This window comes from Lagenorhynchus albirostris, chromosome 12 (genome assembly GCF_949774975.1).
Source record: "Lagenorhynchus albirostris chromosome 12, mLagAlb1.1, whole genome shotgun sequence".
Lineage (NCBI taxonomy): Eukaryota > Metazoa > Chordata > Mammalia > Artiodactyla > Delphinidae > Lagenorhynchus > Lagenorhynchus albirostris.
In genome coordinates this window covers 81,542,744-81,567,238 of record NC_083106.1, presented here as the reverse complement: position 1 = coordinate 81,567,238, position 24,495 = coordinate 81,542,744, and the positions used below count along the sequence as shown (strand labels likewise).

The 24,495-nt window shown below is 41.5% G+C and overlaps 1 protein-coding gene across 1 annotated transcript in view; it reads left to right on the top strand.

Moving 5' to 3' along the window:
- COL19A1 (collagen type XIX alpha 1 chain) overlaps positions 1–24,495 on the top strand; it is a 352,964-nt gene that overhangs the window by 248,845 nt on the left and 79,624 nt on the right. The window contains exon 16 of the mRNA XM_060167691.1: positions 15,077–15,130. Coding sequence (XP_060023674.1) covers positions 15,077–15,130 — 54 coding nt within the window. The remainder of the gene's footprint in view (positions 1–15,076; positions 15,131–24,495) is intronic.

The window sequence follows — 24,495 nt, the reverse complement described above, 5'->3', positions numbered from 1 at the left end:
CTCAACCTGCTTCTAATTCACATCATTCAATAGTTTCACAAACTACTAAACATTTATTTAAGGCCTACTACGTGCCTAACACTGTTGGGAGCTAGGCTTGCAAAAATGAATACGATGTGGTCCTTGCCCTTCAAGTATTTAAGTTTAACTCACAGAAAATGTGAATAGAGGAAGAAAACTTAGAAAAGATAACGCCAGGGTGGTTTTCTTCTGGAATTGACAACTGAAGCATAAAGGTTGAACCTTAAAAACAAGGAGGAATTCCTTCTCATCATGACACGTGGATGAGCCCGGAGGACGTTATGCTGAGTGAAATAAGCCAGTTCACCGAAAGACAAAGACTGCATGGCTCCACTTTTTGAGATTTCTAAAATGGTCAGACTTATGGAAGCAGAGAAGACACAGGGGCGGGAGTACTGGGGAGTGTTATTCAACAGGTATAAAGTTTCAGTTATGCAGGATGATTACATCCCAGAGATCTGCCCTACGACATAGTGCCTATAGGTAGCCATGCACTATTGTGCATTTCAAAACTTGTTAAGAGGGTAGATTTCATGTTAGGTGTTCTTACCACACACACGCACACACGCACACACTAAGGGACACAAGGGAAGGCTGGGAGGTGCTGGGTATGTCAGTTACCTTGGTTGTGGTGATGAGATCACAGGTGTTTGCATCTGTCCAAACTCATCACACTGTACACATTAAATATGTGCAATTCTTTGTGTCTCACTTATACCTCAATAAAGCTGTTTCTATAAAAGTTGAGAAGGTCTGTCCAGTAAAGCAAATAGAGGGGAAGGAGAGAGCAAGCTAGGAGCTGCTGACAGAGGAAAGCAGCCTGAACAAAAGCTGAGACCCGGGGAGTGGGGCAGGCGGCGGCCAGGCAGCTCTGACCACAGCACTGACACGTCGGGTCCAGCCCGGGCAGCGTCCTGGCAGAACTGCTACGAGGTCCACATGTCCCGAGAAGCCAGGACAATCTGTGAAGAGCTCTGAGTGGAGAGTCCCAGGGCCAGATTTCCTGATAGGTCTCTCTAGTGGCACAGTAGTTGGAATGCTGAGAGAGAGTGAGATCCATCGCAGCTATCATAGTATTTACTAGTCATTTGTATTTTATTACAACTGACGTAGAGCGTAAGAGACGTCGCCCTTTACTTGTGGGCATTTTTAGATCAAAATGTTGTTGTTTTTCATTTGTTTGTCTTCTTCCACTTTGTACCTTATGTGAGATGAGCCCTCCCCCCTTCACAACAGGAAGGAAGGTAACAAGAGAAAGAAGGAAAGGTTGGTAGGCACCAAGATCCTTCCGACTGAGACTGGGAGATGGTGTCTGACTCACCCTACTGGCTGGCGTCTGAGATTCCTAAAGCATGTGTTAGAATGTCTTATGACAATGTGAACTATTAAAAAATATTAATTTTCTCTCTTATCAAGCAATAATCAAATAATACATAATGTTCCTCAAATGAGTGAACAGAATAGTATATAATTTTACTATATACGTTTGAGCAATTAGCCTTCAGAAAAGTTAAGGGAAAATTTTTTATTGATTTACTCTGACCGGTGGGATTGTCTGAAAAGAACCAAGGAATAGGAGTTTTTAGGAGGCATGGATCCTTTGATAACAGCATACTTTGCTCAATTTCTTCAAGAAAATGTTCTCCCCTCCAGGGCTTTAGAGATGTTCCCTACATCAAAGGTAGTGTTGTTATTCTGGGGAGTGTCAATGAAGATTTTTAAAAAATAGAAGAAAGAAATCTCTAATGGCCTGAAGCAACCCAAATAATTAAAACATTTTAACCAACCATTCTATTTGTGATTGTTCTGAAGCCAGATTTGTATTTTCTCACTTTCTTAAGAAACATTTGTACCAAAAAGATTAGTTGTTTACAAAGAAGAATTTCCCACAACTTTGTGTGTGTGGAAGGACAATCTCTTTCGCCCTGAGAGAGTACATTCTCTAGGGGAAAGAATCTAATAAAGGAATATTTACTAAAAGTAGATCTTTGAACTAATGTTATTAGATTTTCTTTATGAAGTATTGTTTCATCAAAGTCATATATATTACTCCAATTTAGCTTCCCATACTTAATAGCAACTTTTCCTCTCTTTGAGGAAGGTTTAGTTGAAACTTAGACACATGTAATCTACATACATAAAATTATTCTTACTGAGATGCTGGTAATTGAGGGGCAACTAACTGGTTCACAGAGCTGGCCACAACCCTTCATCGCTTTTTATAAAGTATTGGTCCAATTTCCGGTTAATAAGCAGAGCTGATCTTAACTATACAAAGGGAAAAGCTCCCAAATTCCCCCAAGTAACTTCTGTCATCTTGTTTTGAATGAATATTCTTCACTGGAGGGAAACCATTAAGTAGCAATGTCTTGGACTGATGATACCTGCAAATACACTAAGATTATGATTTTTTAAATTATTTGTTGATTTTTGGCTGCATTGGGTCTTTGTTGGTGCGCGCGGGCTTTCTCTAGTTGCGGCGAGTAGGGGCTACTCTTCCTTGTGGTGCGTGGGCTTCTCATTGCAGCGGCTTCTCTTGTTGCAGAGCACGGGCTCTAGGCACGCGGGCTCAGCAGTTGGGGCTCACGGGCCCAGTAGTTGTGGCTCGTGGTCTCTAGAGCGTAGGCTCAGTAGCTGTGGCACACGGGCTCAGTTGCTCCACGGCATGTGGGATCTTCCCGGACCAGAGCTCAAACCTGTGTCCCCTGCAGTGGCAGGCGGATTCTTAACCACTGCACCACCAGGGAAGCCCCTAAGATTATGATTGAGAGCAGTTTTCAGAGAAGAAGCACGAGAGCATTAAGCCTCTCCCTGGGGAAGGAAATAGCTGTAACTCCTGAGGAAACATATTCCACCAAAGAGAGAGAAATGGACCGGGAGAGGTGATTACAGCCCTAGCTCTGTGTTCGGTGCTCCACTGCCAGCGCATTATGTAATCCTCACAACTATCACGAGAAGTAGAAATGATGCTCATTTTATAATGGGGTAAAGGTTGCTTAGAAACATCGAGTAACTTGCCCAGGATCACACAAGTATAAGTAGGGGTTGTAGACTTGAGACCCAGGAATGGACCGCTAAACCCACCTTTATTCTCTCACTCACTCTCCAGTAAAAATTTCTTTGTCTTTCAAGCCCTCCAGTTATCTGAGTAGCATAAAGGAATGGAAAATAGTGGCCTCGTGTTAGGATGATGAGGCTTCGAGAGTCTCGGGACTTGAAATGCCTTAGTTTATTTCAGAGTATTCCAGGTTTTCATTCCTTTAGAAGGGAGAGCAGAGCAGCTGGCAATGAGGCGGAACAGAAGAGTTTAACTAATGAGCCATTAAAGGCGGCATGTCTTAGCCCACCCGTTTGACACTTCCGTCACTTCTCATTCATCATCCCTGCAAACGTGTTTATTAAAAACCACATTAATTGGAAAATGTGTTATTATTCCTTTCTGTTGCAGGCAGGGCCCTTGATTTCCTTTCTTTTTTTTCCTCTGGCATTGTTTTTGTGCATTGTTTCATTATTGCAGTAAGAGAATTGAGCGGTGGGGCTCACGTGTGTCACAGAAATTCACATAATTTGTAATGTGGACCAGGAGCTCCCTCTACTGTTTCCACTGGGAAAGCTCTAGAAGAATGACTGTTCAGCCCTCAGGAGGCTGTCCAGGGCCTGGAGATTGCTCAGTGTTCGAGGCTTAATTATAAATCTACATGATTTTCAAAGTTTATTTTCAGGATTTTGTTGCATCTTATGCTTATCCTGTATTTTAAATACAAATGCTAGCTCATCGACAGTCATTTTCAATGTCAACCGGATGCCCTCTAGAAGTGAAAGCCCTTAGCTTTCTCTAAAATGCTGACTTATTGTAACACGCTGATAAAACTCTACAGCGTGAGTTTTTGTGGGAGCTGACTCTGGTGGAATTTATGCTTCTTTTCTAAAGGAACCATAAGACTGAAAACATATACAACCATGTTGTTTCCATTTTCATTTTAATTTCAGTGTAGAACTTCTTTCACCTTTAATGCATGAGGCATTGCTCAGTCCTGAAGGTTGTGGTTACAGAGCAGGATACATGGTTAAAAGAGTGAATTTAGGATGTGAAATTGAATTCATTTATCCAACACATACTTACCTCGATCACCTAGCATGTGTTAATGACTGTTAAAAACCTTGAGTATACAGTGGTTTATTAAAAAAAAAAAAAAAAACAGACAAATTAAAGCTAAGGTCTCGGGCTTCCCTGGTGGCGCAGTGGTTGAGAGTCCACCTGCTGATGCAGGGGACACGGGTTCATGCCCCAGTCCGGGAAGATCCCACATGCCGCGGAGCGGCTAGGCCTGTGAGCCGTGGCCGCTGAGCCTGCGCGTCCGGAGCCTGTGCTCCGCAACGGGAGAGGCCACAACAGTGAGAGGCCCGCGTACCGTAAAAAACAAAAACAAACAAACAAACAAAAAAATAAATAAAGCTAAGGTCTCTACCTTCAATAACTTACACTCTATCATGTGTGTGTAGGGTGAGGGACCGATGGTGAAGAGGCAATTCCATAGGTAGACAAAACAATTTCAGCTTAATATGCAGTGCTGCAGGGGAATAAACTGGGTAGCACGAGAGTGGTTTGGGAGGAAGAGTTGTTGCCCTAGTTAAGGTGGTCCAGGTGGCATCTCTGAGCATCTAGGTGACATTACTTGAGAAGGAGCCAGCAGTGTGAGGCCCAGAGCAAGAACTTTCCAGCCACAAAGATCAGGAAGTGCAAAGGGCCTGAGGTGGGAGAGAGGTTGCTGGATTCAGTAAACAGAAAGGAGCTAGAACAGTGCCAGAGGAGGCTTTGGAGCTGAGTGGCCTTATGAGAGTGGAACTGGGGAGCAGGGTCGGGGGGAGAATAAGTGGCAAGGAAAATAATCAACTGGTCACATCTCCCTTTTCTAGGTCTTTGTGTTTTTATCTCAGGTGGTTAGATTTTTATTTTGATGTGATGAAATTATTATTCCTAATGATAATTCTAAAGGCAGCATCATTGTAGCATATCGTTTTTAGTCTTTGCATGGACAGGGAACACACTTGTTTGCTGAGAAAACAAGGAAACAGACAAAGCTTTGACAGTTGCCCATTTCACTTCAGCCCAGCCTGAATCCAGGGGACACCATGTTTTTCCTTGGAGATGGAGAATCTCATCACATACAAGTCTCATTCTTTCTTCCCCACAGCTACACCTGAAGCTTCCTTTCTGATAGGCTGCAGGTTGATATGAGCAGTTATAACTATGAAAGTCTATGCTCTGGAAACACCGTGGAACTAATGCCTTCCTGCATCTGTGCCCTGTTATCCATCACTATCCCCACCTTTTCCGTCTTCATCTCCAGCCTTATTTCCTATGCACTGAGGACCCACGGTGCAAAGTTAATGTTAGCAAGGCCCACCCCTAAGGGAAGTTAGTCCCCAAGACACATTTTGGACTGCTCAATAAAGTGGATGACAAGAATGTCCAATTAAAACATTTGACTTCTTGCTAAAATACTCCGTGTGACTATATGCATTTTGAGAACCATCATGTGTCAATGGGAATCCAGTTCATAGTCTGAACATCCGTCTACAAGCTTTGAATTGATCAGGGTTTTCTGTTTCTCCGTTTTCCTTTCAGCAAAGAACTTTAGTCTCTTTGGTCTGTTAATGGCTAAAGGCCATGTACCGTACTGATATCTTCGGAGGAAAAGAACCTAACCATTTATCTGTGTCAACGGGAATAGTAATTTTATTCATAATAAAAATAAGATGACTTCCTCAGAGTTAAAAATAAAGATACCTAAGACCTATAAAATGGAGGCATGGCCAGTTAATCATTTTTATTGCCACTCGTCCCCCACTGGGGCCATGGTCCCAGACAAAACAGCTGTTGCCAACATTACTAACATTCCAGTGTCACCTTGCGTGGCCACGGAATCCGTAGACACGCATGTGAGGCAGCTGGGGTCTCAGGTGGAGAATGTGAAAACCAGCACTTGGGCTCCACTCCCTAATTGCTTCTCTTTTTTTTCTCCCAATGAGCAGCAGCAGTGAGACATTATTAGCCACTTTCTGACTGCCTGAGTTTTTTACTAATTATAGATACACTTGGGAAGAAAAGGATTTTATGTTCTTACAGCCACTGACTCCTTTTCTTCATTTTGGGTCGTGTTATTGAAACCAACTATTAAGACTTCTGAATGACAGACGTTGTGTATAGCAATGATGGGACAGAATATTTGAAATCCTTGATATATGGTCACCAAACTTGTTATTGGGCCAGTGCATAGATTCAATACTGATTCTTTGTGGGAGGTAAACAGTAAGGTTTTAATAAATCCGATTGGCCTTTGAGAAATATTCAAAAAGGGAGACTTGTTTCCTAAATAATCTTATGATTTGTATTTGCTGATATAGTTTACAAAAGTATTTCCATACAGCATTTAATTTTACCGCCGTATAACTCTGTGAAACAGGCAAGAAAAGATTATCTCCATTTTAACAATAAGAAAAGCCTGGGCCTCCAGAAGTAGGGGGCTTAGCTAAATCTCTTCAGTCAGTTTTCCCTTCACAGCAGCTACAACCTGGTAGGAAATTGTTTCCATCAAAGGAGAGACTAAAAGAAGTTATGTGAGTAGAGAAGCAACAAGTTTTCAGCATTATCCGGGGAACCTGAAACATGAGAGGAAATTCTGTAGAAAGTAAGCCTGGAAGGAGCTTCAGTTATATCTGTAATTTCGTTAAAAGGTAAAGAGATCTAAAGTAAGTATGGCAGACGGTTAGGACCTGACAACATTGGATTGTGGATTCATGGGGATTTATCCTATTATATTCTGTACTTTTCAACATGCTTGAAATATTCCAAATTTCTTTGACAAAACAGGAAAAGCATCCTGTGGGATGGGCTGAGGTTAATATCACTAATTACTTCTTCACCGGCCTAGAGTGTCAGCATCTTCTCTTTTGCCTGAAATCTTTTGCAGAATGGGGCAAAGTGTTTTAAAAATGAAACCATTCAGTATTCTTTTCTAGAACTTCCCTGAGTGTACCCTCTGTAACCGTGCGGTTCAGTTGAGCCAAGACATGTCACTTGCATATTTATCATGAGTATGACCTACAGATCAGAAGGAAACATTGATGGCAGACATTTGAGTTGAAAGTGGAGGCTCCAATCACCAAAAAATAAAACGTCCCTTTGCTTTTGTCCAGAATGTCCCCAACCATTCGAGTTGTGTACATGCCCTTGGCCTCTACGTAACTTGGCAGCATGCAAGCCAGTGCCATCAGCCTGGCTGTCTGAAGTCTCTGCGGTTTGCCTGGGAATCACGTTTTCTCTGTCTAGGAAGCACTGTCATCCTACCAACACTTGTTTGTCTAAACTTTTTTATTTTATATTGGAGCGTAGTTGATTAACAATGTTGTGTTAGATTAACGCTTTGTGTTAGCGAAGTGATTCACTTATACATATACATGTATCTATTCTTTTTCAGAATCTTTTCCCATTTAGGTTGTTACATACTATTGAGCACAGACGTAGAGAAGAACTTATGGTTACAGGGGTGGGCGGCGGAAACGGTGAGGGGAAGGGATAGTTAGGGAGTTTGGGATTGACATGTACCAACACTTTGAAAGAGAGTGAATATTATCAGTTACATAAGTGGAATCTCAAAGCACTGATAGGTGCAGGCTGTGTAAGCCAACCTCCCTTCAGATTTGAGAGGTGTATTGAGAGATTCCTGAGGTCAGACAGGGGAGTGCAAGCTCAGCTGTTCCCCAGGTATGGTTTCTGTTGATGGTGAACTTTGGGCGATGCCACCGGATACAGATCATTTGTTTCGCAATCTCCATCCTTACTAGTTCTCATGCCCCACTGACCCTCATGCAGGGTCAGTGATGTGGCTTCGGTGGGGAGGCAAGGCCCCTCTAGAGACTGCTGCTGCCCCTTATATTACAGGAAGCCGACACGTAACATTTTTGCTTTTGCAGGACATACTGAGGGGAAATGAGTATGAAACATTTTATGGATGGATAAGCAGAATCGCAGTGTTAGGGGAGGAATCATTTTTTTCTGACTGTCATGCCATGGAAATCAGTCATCAATGTCCCAGCAAGGCACTCTATCAAGAATGCAATGGGCTTTATAACCAATTAGATGGATTTGTTTCATGGTATCAGGGAAAATAAGCTCCTTTAGAAAATGATTTTTTTTTCTCCCTTGGAAAGTAAAGTGTTAAAAACTTCTGAGCCTCACAGCATAATGTAGAAAATCTGCTTTTATGAAATGGATTAATTACACCCATTGAATGCATTCACTGTCACAGCCTCATCCTCCCACCCCTGTTCCAAAATGACAAGTGAAACCAGCGGCTGTGTAATTTTGGAAAACAATCAGGTCACATATTGAGTATTTTGCTTATTCACATAACCATAAACTGCCTCTGCTTGAGTTCCCTCAATTACACAGCTCAGTGTGCAGGCCAGAAGAGACAAGCCCAGCTCAAGTGAGCACTTCTGGAATACACAGAGGGATGCATTTGAAAAATGTCCAAAGTGGCAGATGTGAAAACTTCTCATTCAAGACCCAGAAGCGCTGCTTCGCTGCAATCCTTCACCTGTTAATCACGCTGCTTCTGAACTTCTGAACCAGGGTTGCTGGCAATATCTCATATAGAGATACTTAGGAGCTACTGATCTTTCAAAGTAGAGTGCACGTGTATGCCACTGGGGTGGGGCAAGGGGGACCTGGCTGAGACAAGAGACGATCACTGCTGCTCAGAATTTCCAGAGCTTCACCAAGAATAAACGTTGGCTGCTGGCTTCTAACAAAAACTGCTCTTACCTTTTTTAGGGGAAGTCCCCAGAAGATGCCCTTGACCAATGCTTGAACCAGTGTATTGCTGTATCACTTAAATCCTTCAGATCCCACATGGCAATACACAAATCTCTCTTCCACGAGAACACAATGGCACAATTGTAGTTTTGTTTGAAGGGTATCTCGTCTTCTTACTAAGGGTGACTACTTTCCCATGACTGTTCATCCACTGCAATTTCACGCTCGTAGGAATTTCAGCCTATCAATATGATCCCTAAGCAATCTTACTCGCTTGTTTCTAGTCTTTTTCCCACCAACTCTGACCATTTGTGTGTTTGTTTTTCTTCTACCATCTCATAAATGCCAAGACTCTACCCCTCATTTGGTATCATTTGAACTTCAAAAGTTCCTTAAGATGCCGATCAAGATTGCCAACTTCTTTCCTTTTCCCTCTCAGAAGTCTCCCTCTCACCTCTCTCTCATCCAGGCCCTCCTTGATTTTAACATTTCTTGTATCTGCCTGTGGTTCCTCTCTCTTATCCTCACCCTCCTCCCATTCTGGTCGCTCTCCTCTTGATCTCTTCTTGTCCAGTCTCTGAAAAGTTGCGTCTACACTGCGTCCCGGAGCTCCCTGTGCGTGGCCCTTGTAGATTCTGTCCCTCATTAATAGATCTGCAGTCTTTTACCCTTGAGTGCCCTACGTGATGTTTTTAACCAGCTTTAAGATGATTGATTTTGGGTTTTTTTTTCTCTATCTGTCATCCCTCTCACTGTGAGGCAGATAAAGGAAAGAGTTAAAATATCAAAGATACAGCATCAGGCCATCTTGGGTTGAAATCTAGCTGTTGTCTGCTAGTTGTATGACCTTGGGTAGGATAGTAAACTTTGTTATAAGTAAAATAAGGATAATGCCTACCTCATTGGACTGCTGTAAAAGCAAAATGCAATAACATACGTACCTGCCACACAGATATTACTTTCCAAGGGTTACTATTGTCATTTATTAATATTCTTATCATTATCCCATTTTATCATTCTCTTCCATCTGCTCATTATGTTTTACTTTCTTTCCCAGGATTTAATCCAGGACCTCCCATTTCTAAAGCAAAAGTGTTGATACCTTTCCAAGTTCTTTGATTATCATCCTCCTATAGCTTTTTCCTCTCAGTCCCACTTTTTACAATCAAAGTTCGTCTTAAGACTTAACTACATTTCTCAGAGCCTCATGCCAGAAAGTGAGTGCCAAAGGCCTGGGGGGCTGCGAAGCCACAGTCTTCAGGATCTGCACTCCCCTCTTTTCTGTACCCTCTCCTCCCTCGGTGCTGTCTTCTCCTCTGCCACCTGCCACATAGCATCCCGTTCCTCCTCCCCTTTTTTGTCCCATCCAACTTGCTCTCAGGAAATACTTACTGAATGACCCATAAGAATATATTCAAGTGGAACAACTCTTATACATGGTTCTACCATTTGTTTATTGCGTGATTTGGGGGTAGATCTATCCGTTTTTCCCTGTCAGATGGAGAACATAATCATACCCATCTCACATAGTCTTTATGAGAATCAAATAAGATGATGTGTTTTGCAGTCACATTACCCTGCCATCTAAGAAAATATAAGTGAAAACGTATTTAGAATTATGCTGAGCTGTATGAATATGAAACATTAGTATTACATCTCCCAAGAACACTTGTATTCGAGCTGGTGATAAAACCCAACACCAAATAAACCAGTCTTTCTATATGAAGTTTTAGGCAGGCATAAACCAGAAGGTAGGTGAGACATTTTCAGAAATAAGAGCCCCTTCCCAGGAACCTTAAATTTCACCTAATATGTGCTATCTGGCCCACATCCCCACTGTAATCCCATAAAGGAGAACTTGAGGTCTCTGTGTTGAAATATAACCATAGTATAAACACTTAATGAATCCCCTCCTTGCTTCAGAAATCGTATTTTGCAATTTGAGAGTTTTCAGCAATTTGGGGGGGGGAGGGGTTGGAGTGCTGGTATCTCCTTAGCCACTAAAACTTTGTAGCAGAAACATTCTCTGAAAAACAATCTATTCTAAAATTACAACTGTTTAAGTTAATTAAATCCCAAGAGACAATGAAAAAACTCATTTAGAGCAAATATTTAAGAGAAATAAAAGGATCTGCGTTTAAAAGAAAAAGAAATTGATTTCCCAAATATTTTCTAAAGAGTACTATTGATTTTTCTCTCAGAATTGGAGACAACTTTCCATGTTGTAATTCTGGTCAAAAATCCATCCATAAGCTCTTTTCTACTAACTAGAGCTCACTGCAGCTTTGTTTTCAGTTATTTAGCCAGATTCTTAGATTAATCTGCATCTGTTGGCCCTGTATTCTGTGAGTTTGGAAGCAGCAAGACCCCTGCTCAGTTTGCTACCATTCCTAACTGAAATCAAAACGAACGAGCAAGAAATTGGCTATACCCTCAAAATTTTTCTTGCAAAAGATTCTATTGAATTCAGCAAATACTGGGATGGGGGTACTATATGTTATGATAAGATAAAAAAGATTGAAACTCCTATCTTCAAGGAGTTTTCATTCCAACTGGAAAGATAGACATGTACTCAAACCACCATAAATCAGGGCTTCCCTGGTGGCACAGTGGTTGAGAGTCTGCCTGCCGATGCAGGGGACGTGGGTTCGTGCCCTGGTCCGGGAAGATCCCACATGCCGCGGAGCGGCTGAGCCCGTGAGCCATGGCCGCTGAGCCCACGCATCCGGAGCCTGTGCTCCGCAACGGGAGAGGCCACAACAGTGAGAGGCCTGCGTACCACACACACACACACACACACACACACACACACACAAACATATATCAGTATAAATGTGCTTCACTAAGTTATATATAATGTTATAGATGGAATATATATATGTAAGAGAAAAGCTCATTCTGACACTAACCTTCCCAGCAATTACTGTATTATTGAAACATGCCTCATCTTACCATTTCTATGAATGAGGTTAGGCTTCCTAATAATTTTTTTAATATAAGAAAAATAATTACTGGTCTTTGCCTTTTCTACTAGCCATTAGAAAGTTAGAAATATTTATTGAAAATTAGCCCAAATGACTTTTCAATAACAAACTTTCTATCTCTTCTTATAGCAAAGCTGTTTTTTAGCATGCTTTGAAAAAAGTTGATTAGTGCAACTTTCTTCATAGAGGTTTTTGGTATTTCAAAGGTTGTTAGCAAAGTTAATTGGAAACCCACGGGGCCAGAAGGCAGTTGTGTACAACCTGAAAATATGTATTTGTGAATCCTGAAAGGAGGCCCTAATGAGAGAGCTCCTAATGAAGAGTGCTGGTGCGTGGAGATGAGTGGTACCCAGATGGCGCACGGACGTTCAGTCAGCAGTTATGGGGAGCTGAAGGATGCTTTCAGAGAAGAGGGAGGAAGGAAGACAGTTCAGGAAGGAGGGCCAGAGAGGGAGCAGAGTGGCTGAGGGGCCACGGAGACCTTGATTCAGAACATCAAGGGTGCGCTAAAGCTGACCCAAAGGCCCAGCCCTGACGGTGACAGGGAGCTCGCAGCAGAGACCAGGGAAGGGAAAAAAGGCAAAAGTGGGTTCTTCGAGCTCCGCATACTGCGTGAACTGGCTGGAAAATGAAAGTGCGGCCAGGACCAGGACCGAAGAAGCTTTAACACAGAGCTCTTCCCATCCTTTAGACGTTGGGAATCTGTGGCCCAAACTGAAATCTAAGGAGCTGATAATGCAAACAGTTGATCATTTTCATACTAGCATCTGATGACGCTGGTGGCAGACAGGATATTTCTCTGTCTTCCACCTCTAGCAAGATTTTAGCCAAAAAAAAAACCTTTTCAAGTGCTTTAAACTATTACCGAGCATATATGTTCCCAAGTTGAATGTATCTTTAATTCCCTTCATCACACCAGGCATGGTTCTTTGCAGTAGGAAACAACATCAGGGTCTCTCCCCACACCAGGCTGATGGACCGCTCCGGTAATTACACGTGAGCACAGTTGGGTTATGAACAGGTGTGTCTCCCCGGAGCTCATGAGCATTTTACAGCTGTTGTGTAATTGTCTACTTATCCCATTAACTCGGGCGTCCTGTGTCTCCCAGCCCAACACAAATAGAGCAAAGCCGTGGTATCTGTATGGCTTCTGCAGGTCACTGCAGGAGCAGGATACTGGGACAGTTTTCCTTTCCATAACCATAATTTAAAATTTCCTGCAAAAATTATTTTAGGCTGAGAATCTTCTTTTAAGTTACAAGAGTTGAGCAACTAAGAAGTGAGTTTGGGGCCAGGCTGCCTCCATTAAATATTAGCCCTGCCGCATACCAGGGTTGTGACCCTGGGCCAGTTAACTATTTCAAACGCTCATTTTTCTGTATCTTTGAATTGGAAATAATGATGGTACATACCTCATGGTGTCATTGTAGAGATGAAATGAGCTAGTCTATTTGAAACCCTCGGTGTAATGCCTGGCGCACGATACACGCCACCTAAATGTGTGCCGTTATTATTTAATGGATTCTTCTGCTCTAGTTGACAGACGTTATTAATTGATCCGCTGTATTCAGGAGGCCCACCTGTTAAGCCTTTCCCTTTTAGCCAAGACGAATGTGTCTGAAGCTAAATGTACCTACCACATCACTAGTCTTTGATCTAATTGACCTCATGATCAATACACATTCACCAGTCACCCAATGCCTGCTATGCAGATACCCCTAAGTTACCTTTGATGCTACTACATATGGTATCTAAGATTTCTCCCTGCCTTGTTAAAAATAGTTGCAGAAGGATCAATGTGTATGGAGTCTCATGTCTCCTGAATTTCAAGAATGAGTTCCTAGCTTGTACCTTCTTGGCCGGAAACTTTGTGAAACAACCCCCAACTCAGTAATTGCTTTCCTCTTCGCTTCAACTACCTGACCTGGAATACGTCACACAAAGCTGGCTGATGGAAAAAGAACCTGAAAAATAATAGCGCCTTGAGAATTATTTTCTGACATTAGCTCTGTTTTGATTCCAGCAAGGTAACAGCGTCGTTTGTCTTTCCAACCACAGTCAGCTCCGTTCCGCACAAGGCCTATTATTTTCTCACGAGTTATATCTGCCTCCTTCTATCATCCATCGCTACATCTTGCTGTCCTCAACATTTAACGGCACAAAGTAAAGCCTTCATGTTAGATCTTCTCTCACAGGCCGTTCCTAAGAAACACCCATCATAACTGTTGACCAACATTAATCTTTTCAAGATAACCTAAGGCGTTACCTGTATCAGTGAGTGCAGCTAGCAGATGTTCCTTAAAATGTTTCTTCACTTTCCAAAGCTTTCGTTTGCTTTTTAAAATAGTCATCTTTGTATAATGGTGACTTTGGTTGGCTGAATCATGATCTTTCGGTGTCTTATCTTCTGAGAACTTCGCTTCTGTAACATTTTCTCTCTTCCTAGGAGCTTTCGAGGTGCGGATGAAATATGCAGTCTCTTTTCTGAGATAACTGAATCTATTTTGGCTGAACTACCTAAATTAAAATCACGTTAATCTTTGCGTTTTCTTACACCCCTTTCCCCAAAATTTAATCCCTGAAAAACTCAGAGAACGCTTCTCTTCCTCTCTTCCTGGAAGTTTTAGGGACAGACAAATGTCTTTACTTCCTTCCTATCCACCCAAAGCTCAGCAGAGGGCTTCGTGAATATTTCCACATCATCTGAAAACTACATGTATTTAAATGTCTTAAGCCCAAGGTTATACAGCAGATATCTTTTTCTGGCCTGAAAGTCCGTGGGAAGCCCATGTTCACCCAACTAATTCAAAGAAGTAAAGCAATAACAAAACAATATGTTTCCCTTATTTTTTAAGGTAATAACACGTGGGCATACACTTCCATAATTCATTGATAAAAGCCCTATAAGAAGTGTCAAACATAAACTGAAGCTCTTCAGCCTCTTCCCTTGAGGAGTTTTATGTGTAAGATTCCTTTTAATAAGGAATATGCTGATGGCTGACCTTTTAGTAAAATGTTACGTGTTCCCAGTTAGGACCTTTCTTTGGATTCATGCAGGATTTAACCTAGAAATACGTTTAAGAACCAGATAAGCTAATGTCCATGTGATTCTCTATTAATTAGAATACTTGACTGAACAGACACTTCCTTCTTCTTAACTGTGAGATTTTAAGAGCTCTTAGATACATTATTTAAATACACATTGTTTTGGTAAATGTTTACGTATGTCTTTGATTTGTTTCTAATACAGGGACCTCCTGGAATACAAGGAATGCAACAGCCTCTTGATGGATATTATCACAAGGTATGGCTTCTTCCACTCACATCATGTTTACAGAGATTTTATGTGATGGTATTTTTGAAAAATAAAATGAACTTAATTGCTAACTGCTCAGACTTTGAAACATAATCACATATACTTAACGTTTTTCCATAATGAAAATGTTTCCCAAAAAGTATTTTGATCAGCATCGTTTTACAAAACCAGGATTTTATCTTTATTTAGTTATTTATTTTTTAATTAATTATTTATTTTTGGCTGGGTTGGGTCTTCGTTGCTGCGCACGGGCTTTCTCTAGTTGCGGCAAGTGGGGGCTTCTCTTCGTTGTGGTGCGCAGGTTTCTCATTGTGGTGGCTTCTCTTGTGGCGGAGCACGGGCTCTAGGCCCGTGCAGGCTTCAGTAGTAGTGGCTCGCGGGCTCCAGGCATGCGGGCTTCAGTAGTTGTGGTGCACGGGCTTAGTTGCCCCCTGGCATGTGGGATCTTCCCGGACCAGGGCTCGAACCCATGTCCCCTGCATTGGCAGGTGGATGCTTAAGCACTGCGCCACCAGGGAAGTCCCTATCTTTACTTTTTAAAAGTTTATTTCAAAGTTTGCAAAAGTTCATACAAAAAGTAACATAAAAAACAGGTTTCACCATTGATAGCATCATATATGTGGTTTCCCTGAAGGCAGAAAGAGATGATTTGCTACCTTAGAGCTCTGGGTACTGCAACGGGTGATAGATTTCTTACCAAACTAACAGGTGCTACACTAAAATCTCAAGCAAAGGTTTACATACTATGGGTCAAGACTGAAGTCTCCCACCTCTCAGGAAGGAGCCACTTTAACTTCACCAAGATTTTTAATTACCCATTGGTTTGGATGGAATATGACATGGAAGGATCTGACAGCCAAAAGGCAAGACAGTTTTGCCCCAATTCTACAAGGAATCACAGCAGACAGAGAAGAATGGGTGTGGGCGACCGAGTGTGACTCAGAGACCTAAGTGAGGCCGCTGGTTGGCTCACCATTCAGCACATGTTTGGGGTCTGATCGCTTTGTGAGGGGCATTCTGGCCACTGACTCGGATCCCTTATTACATCATGGTTTATCACTGATAAGCTGCAAATTTGGAGAAACTCCCCTTTATGTCTGTCCTGTGTTCTTGGTCTCCCTTCCTTAGATTCCTCTGGCTACTTTTGTTCCTCTGTTTAAAAACCCAAAGAAACACTCTGAGCCTGCAGAGGCCTTGAAGGCAGGTGCACAGAAAATGACAAGCTCATGAATTCAAAACCCCAGTTCTTCCATCAGATTAAGTTCAACATGAAGACGTGGATCGTCCGTGGCTGATAAATTTAAAATCAGAAGTGTGGAAAGTCTCTTCCACTTCCTGCATGATTCTATCTTAACTTTTCTCATTTCCTTAGATTTTCCAGGGAATATTGTATCAGGAGGAACGTATGAGGTATATTGTATGATCCTTTAGTAAACATTTTCTGTAGAGATCTCTCTGTACCAACTTTTTCACAACCATAAGGCTTGGCCCACATGAAAAAACGTAAGAGAAGCCTATCTAAAATTACTCAGTTAAAATACACCGCATTTCTGTAATGACATCTACTGGTACAAAATAGGATTTACTATAAATGCTTCAAAATAATGAGAATGAGTGGGCCCTGATCTAACAGTGTCAGCTAAAAAAAACTTAAAGAATATTGTGTGTTACTACCACCCTTGGTGTAAAATTTACCAAGTTGCTACTCAGCTACTTAGATATTTGCCATCCTTTGCAAAACTTTTAATGCTCATCTCTTCACAAGTCTCTCAGCATTACTTCTGTATATAGTTTATCTTGCCAGCGAGTCAGTTTTCCCTTAAATGAAGATATATAGTGCATTTATATTTTAGAATCTGAAGTTGAGAACATAAATTTTTTACTTTAAGGTTATATTTCCCCCAAAACGAGGCTGACCGGAGAAGGTGGGTGGAGAGTCTTGCTAACAGCAAACCAGTTCTCTGAATTTAGCTGTTGACTCACCTAAAAGAACTCCAGCTATTGTTGCTACCGTTGTTACTACGGGATTGAGGCTCACAGGTGTTTAGTCCACCTGTGCTCAGAAGGTGACTTCAGAATTGGAATACTGGGTAAAGAGGGGAGACCACAGCTTCTCTTCCCCAAATGAAACACCGTTGCCAGTTAACATCAGAAGGCTTTAGACCCGCCTGGGAATTAATGGAAGGTAACTTTCCAAATACTTGACCCTGTTTCCTTCTGAGAATAGTTAGGGCTGTTCCATGGAGGTCCCACCAGGATGGATGGAGGGGGTAAGGCCCACCTTCTCAGCACCTACACTGAGCACCTTTCTGGGTTGTAACCGCCACCTCTTCACCCTCGGCTTCACAAAAGAAAGGGCCAAGCGTGCCATGGTGAATGAGATGCCTGTCTTCACTTGGCCGTGTCCCCAGCAGGTCACGACCCCCACCCGTTGGGGATGCTGAGCTTGTTTCGATTTGCAGTTCATCGCATGCCTGATGGTCTGGCCGTCGCAAATGAGCACAGAGAGAAGGGGGCCCCTGAGTGAAAATTTCCTGGAGAGTAAATAATGGACCATGTATTGAAACATATAAAGTGACATTCCAAGGTTAAAATAATCTTCCCGTTTAAATTGGCATTGATTTATGTAATGTCTGCACTTGAGTCCTGGGCCTCGGCACCTCAGCTCGCAGCAGCTCAGCCGTCCTGCAGCCTGGATTCTGCGGAAGCAGCTGCCCCTGGGAGAACGAGTGGCAGACCACTCATACACCTCCCCTCCCCTTCCTCTCCTGAAAGAGCTCCTGGCTCATTCCCTCATCCCAGGAATCCTCAAAGCAAAGTAATTGCCTTTGGCCCCTGTACAAGAGTTGATCGTTTTCCCCTACACTTTTCCTTGTCATCAGAGGAAGAAGCTCAGGCATAAGAAGCCCTCTCCTCTCACAGCACAAATCAAAAAGAGAATTGGGGAAGAAAAAAAAGGAAGTGAGGAAAAGAGAGACTAAGGAGGGAGGTCAAGACAGTTATATAAGTATGTTTCTATGTATTTTGCATGCCCACTTGAGGATGCAAAGAATGAAAGGTAGATTCCCCTCTCCATCACAAAAATAATTTGCAGAACAGCTGCTCCTCTTCTGCAAGACTGGTTGCAAAGGAGCAACAATGCCGAGCATATTCTTCCCCTCAAGGAAAATCTTCTCACAATCCAGCAAACTGCTCTGCATCGTCTCCAGCTCTGGGGATTTTAAGAAATATTTGATAGATTCTGTCAACTGCTAAAGCCGTCAGATCCAGAGCTCCTTACACCAATCTAGATGGGAAAGGAAAAAAGAAAAAAGCATTCTCTGTGGAGGCCAGGTACTTGCAGGTTTTACATTCCATATTGGTTTTGAAAGATCCACGTGGAAAATGTGTAGTTGGTTATCTTAACATCACCACCCTCGGTGCAATTTGCAGAGAATCAGTCTCATCTGTTGGAGATTGATGCTGTGTCTCCCTGCAACCAGTTCCAGTGTTCACTTCTCCAAATTGTTGATCCAAGAAAACCCATTTGCTAACAAAATAATCTGTTTTTCCTTTCAAGTATCAAACCGCAACTTCATTTTCATATGCACAGACTAGAAAGGACAGAAAACATTTCTCCAGAATCAAATACTCAAGGTCTTTGCAAGCGGTGAGTTAAACCCAAAGATAGCACAGAAAGTGAAGGCCTCCTTGGAAACACTGGAGGCAACCCTTCTGGGCCTGGAAGATTTAGAAATAAAATTTAAGTGCTAACTTCCTGTCTTCCCCTCCCAGTGCCCCAGGATCCACTAGCTTTGGAAAACATCACGGATTTAGGCACAGACATATGGATTTTTGGATTTTAGCAGTATTACAGAGAAACCTGAAACTCACCTGGGCCCGGCCCCTCCCCTCTGTGGCCCACCACACTCGGAGCTGGTGAAATGTGTTCCTGCGAGCACCTGAGAAGCTGGACTTGGTGCCAGCCTTGGGCCTTCTTTCCAAGTGAGCACAGCCCTCTTAGGCCACGTGTTCTATTTAACTTACTAGGGCTACTGTAATGAAGCAAAGTGACTGGCTTAACCCCCAGAAATGTGTGATCTCACAGCTCCGGAGGTGTTGACAGGGCCACGCTGTCTCTGGAGCTGCCGGGAGAGGTGTGTTCAGGCCTCACTCCCGGCTCCTCCAGCTTTGTTCTTCTTTCTCAAAATGACTTTGGCTATTCAGAGTCTTTTATGGTTCCACATAAATTTTAGGATGATCTGTTCTAGTTCTGTGAAAAACTGTAATTGATATTTTGGTAGAGGTTGCATTAACTCTGTAGATTGCTTTGGGTCGCATGGCCATTTTAACAATATTAATTCTTCCAGTCCATGAAGATGGGATATCTTTCCATTTCTTTGTATCATCTTCATTTCCTGAATATTGTTTTAGAGTTTTCAGAGCATGGATACTTCACCTTCTCAGTTAAGTTTATGCCTAGGTATTTTATTCTTTTTGATTTGATTTTAAGTGGGATTGTTTTCTTGCTTTCTCTTTCAGATAGTTCATTATTAGTGTATAGAAAAGCAACAGATTTTTGTATGCTTATCTCACATCCTGCAACTTTACTGAATTTGTTTATTGGTTCTAATAGTTTTTTGATGGAGGCTTTGAGGTTTTCTATATATGGTATCAAGTCATCTGCCAAAAGTGACAGTTTTACTTCTTTCCTTCCCATTTGGGTGCCTCTTATTTCTTTTTTCATGTCTGATTACTGTGGCTAGGACTTCCAATACTATATTAAATAGAAGTGCAAAAACGGGCAAACACGTTTTCTTCCTGATTTTAGAGGAAAGGCTTTCAGGTTTTCACTGCTGAATAAGATGTTAGCTATAGGTTTGTCATAAATGTCATTTATTATGTCAAGATAGGTTTCCTCTACACCAACTTTGATGAGAATTTTTATCATGAATGGATGTTGAATTTTGACAAATGCTTTTTCTATGTCTGTTCAGATTACCCTGTGATTTTTATCCTTCCCTTTGTTAATGTGGTGTATCACATTGGTTGATTTATGGGTATTGAACCATCCTCACATCCCTGGAATAAATCCCACTTGATCATAGTGTGTGATCTCTTTTATATATTGTTGAATTCAGTTTACTAATATTTTGTTGAGGATTTTTGCATCTATGTCCATCAGAGATATTTTCTTTTTTTGTAGCTTCTTCATCTGGTTTTGGCATCAGAGTAATGGTGGCCTTGTAGAATGAATTTGGGAGTGTCCCCTCCTCTTCAAATGTTTGGAATAGTTTGAGAAAGATAGGTATTAGCTCTTCTTAATATGTTTGGTAGAATTCCTCTGTGAATCTGTCTGGTCCTGGACTTTTGTTTGCTTGGAGCTTTTTTTTAAAATTACAAATTCAATTTTGCTACTAGTGATTGATCTATTCAGCTAGTCTATTTCTTCCTTATTCAGCCTTGGAAGATTGTATTTTACTAGAAATTTGTCCATCTCTTCTAGGCTGTCCAATTTGTTGGCCTATAACTGTAGTATTATCTTAAAATGTTTTGAATCTCTGTGGTATCAGTTTTTATTTCTCCTCTTTCATTTCTTATTTTATTTGGGTCCTCTGTCTTTTTTTCTTGATGAGCCTCACTAAAGGCTTATCAACTTTGTTTATCTTTTAAAACAACCAGCTCTTGGTTTCATTGATCTTTTCTTTTTGTCTCTATTTTATTTATTTCCTCTATGATATTTATTATTTCCTCCCTTCTGCTGTTTTTCTTTTTATTATTCCTTTAGATGAGAAGTTAGGTTTTTTATTTGAAAGTTTTTTGTTTGTTTGTTTCTTGAGGTAGGCCTGTATCACTATGAACTTCCCTCTTAGGACTGCTTTTACTACATCCTGTAGATTTTGGAAAGTTGTGTTTTTATTTTATTTATTTTTTTGTCTCAAGGAATTTTCTGATTTCCTCTGTGATTTCAGCATTAATCCATTGATTTTTTAGCAGCATGTTGTTTAGTCTCCATGTGTGTGTGTTTTTCCCATTTTTCTTCCTGTAATTGATTGATTGTAATGGTCTCATACCATTGTGGTTGGAATAAATGCTTGATATATTTTCTAACCTGTTAAATTTATTCAGACTTGTTTTGTAGCCTAGCATGTGATCTATCCCAAAGAACATTCCATGTGCACTTGAAAAGAATGTTTCTGTTGCTCTTTTTGGATGGAATGTCTTATAGATATCTATTAAGTCCAACTAGTCTAGTGTGTCATTTAAGACTACTGTTTCCTTATTGATTTCCTTTCTGGATGATCTGTCCATTGAAGTAAGTGGGGTGTTAAAGTCCCCTGCTATTATTGTACAGCAAGTCCCCTATATACGAACCTTCAAGTTGTGCACTTTCAAAGATGCAAATGTGCCTTCGCATGTCCGATCAGGTAAGTTAGTTCACTTGTCTGGCATACGTTGTCATGTGCGTGCATCCTCTACGAGTGGTTGAGCTTTTGTGTACTTTACTGTTCAGTATTGCATAGGGTACAATAGTACAGTATCTTTATTTCAAGCCCAGCATGTCTGGAAGCAAGTGTAAAAGCAACAGTATATAGCCAACTGTGCTAGTTGGGTACCTAGGCTAACTTTGTTGGACTTACGAACAAACTGGATTTACCAATATGCTCTTGGAACAGAACTCGTTCATATGTACGGGACTTACTGTACTGTCAATTTCTCCCTTCCTATCTGTTAATATTTGCTTTATATATTTAGGTGCTTCTGTATTGGGTGCATATATGTTAACGAGTATAGTATCCTCTTCTTGCATTGATCCATTCATCATTATATAATGCCCTTCTTTGTCTTTTGTCTTTGTTTTAAAGTCTATTTTGTCTAGTATGAGTACTGCTACCCCCACTTTCTTGTCACTTCTATTTGCATGAAATATCTTTTTCCATCCCCTCACTTTCAGTTTGAAGTGAGTATCTTGTAAGCATCATATAGATGGGTCTTGTTTTGTTTATCCAATCAGCCACCCTATTTCTTCTTACTGGAACATTTAGTCCATTGACATTTAAAGTGAACTAACAGGTATGTACTTACTGCTGTTTTGTTACTTGTTTTCTGGTTGTTTTTGTAATTCTTCTCTGTTCTTTTGTTATTGTAGTTTCTTCCCTTGTGGTTTGATGATTTTCTTTAGTGGTATACTTGTGTTCCTTTCTCTCTAGTTTTTTGTGTATCTATTTTAGGTTTTTGATTTGTTGTTACATATATGTAATGACCTATAACTATTTCTACTTGTTTTAAACTGATAGTCGTTTAAGTTCAATCACATTCTAAAAGATCTACATTTTTTATTCTCCCCCCACATTTTGTGTTTTTAAGGTCATATTTTCCATCTTCATGTTGATCCCTTCACTGTTTATTGTAGTTGATTTTACAATTCTTTTCTTTTAATCTTTGTACTAGCTTATTTAAGTTGTTGATTCACAGCCATTACTGTATATTTACCTTTAATGGTGGGATTTTTCCTTTCCTGTAGAGTCTTCCTTCTTACTGTAGCCTTTTCTTTTCCACCTAGAGATGACCCTTTAACATTTCTTTTAGGGTAAGTTTAGTATTGATGAACTTTTTTAGTTTTTTCTTGTCTGAGAATTTCTTTATCTCTCCTTCAGTTCTAAATGATAACCTTGCTGGGTAGATTATTCTAGATTATAGGTTTTTCACTTTCAGCACTTTCCCTTTTGGCCTGCAAAATTTCTGCAGTAAAATCAGTTGATAGCCTTATGGGGGTTGCCTTGTATATGATTCTTTGTTTTTCTCTTGCTACCTTTAGAATTCTCTCTTTAACTTTTGCCACTTTAATTATGATATGTCTTGGTGTGTGTCTATTTGAGTTCATCCTGTTTGGGACCCTCTGTGCTTCCTGTATCTGGATATTTTTTCCTTCTTCAGGTTTGGGAATTTTTCAGCCATAATTTCATCAAATACATTTTTTTACTACTTTCTCTCTCTCTTCTCCTTCTGTGTTCTCTATAATATGAATGTTGGTATGCTTAACATTGTCTCAGAGGTCCCTTAAACTGTTCTCACTTTTTAGAATTTATTTTTCTTTTTGCTGCTCTGATTGGATGATTTTCATAGTCTATCTTCCAGATTACTTATATGTTCTTCTGTATCACCTAGTCTGCTGTTCATTCTTTCTAGTGTGTTTCTTTATTACTCATTTATTGTATTCTTCAGTTCTGACTCATTCTTTTTTATATTGTCTGGTTCCTTGTTAAAATTCTCACTGTGTTCATCTATTGTTTTCTCTAATTCAGTTATTATTCTTATTACTAACGCTTTGAACTCTTTATCTGATAAATTACTTATTTCTATTTAATTACTTATCTTTTCAGGGGTTTCCTTTGTCTCATTTGAACCAAATTCCTCTGTCTTCTCATTTTGCTAACTTTCTCTGTTAGGTGAACCAGTTACCTATATGGTCTTGAAGGGGTGTCCTTTTGTGGGAGCTTCCCTCTACAGTCTGCATGTGCCCAGTGGCTTTGCGGGGAGAGCTGGATCCGACCTGAGCCTGAGGCACGTCTTCTTCCAGGGTGTGCTGGCCGCTCTTACCTTGGTAGGAAGTGGGGCTGGAGATGGAGGTGCTAGAGCTGGAGCCAGGTGTGATTCAGGGCTTCTCCTCTGCTTAGTGACCATCACCGCCCCACTGGGGAGTGGGGGCAGTTTCCCGGTTGCTGGAGCAGAAGCCACGAGGGTCAGGTCTGAGATGGCTCTGTTCCCTCCAAGAGTGTGCTTTCCCCTCTCCCACCACCACCACCCTTGCCCCAGAGGGGAGCAATGTTGGAGTAAGAGGGCCTGGAGTGGTTGCTCATTGTGGGTCAAGGTGCAGGCTGTGGTGTTCCTGGCACCGTTAGAGTTCTGGGAGGCCCCCACTCTGCTGCCTCCAGGGGTGACAGCAATGGCCACTGTCCCCCCACTCAGATGCTGTGCCAGGTCTAAGGCAGCTCCATCACCTCACAACCGCGCACCCCCCTTGACCATGGCAGTCCTTGCTATAGTGTGGAGCTGCACCACAGAGCCAGCGAGCTGGTCCAGGTGCTCAACTTGGGCTGGGGAACCTGCAGGCATGGCCACAGGTAACCAGCCAGAGTCCTGGGTAGTTTTCATCTGCTCCCTCCGCCTTGTTTTGGGAGTAAGCGAGTGTGCGCACATGCTTCACAAGCAGACTCGAGGTTTCTTACAGCCCCGCTGTCAGGGCCACTGGTCTGCAAACCAGCTAAGGGGACTCATCCTCCTGACGTCAGACCCCAGGGCTGGAGCACCCAAAATGTGGTTCAAACCACTTGCTTCCCAGGGAGGATCTCTGAGGCCATGTAATCCCCCTT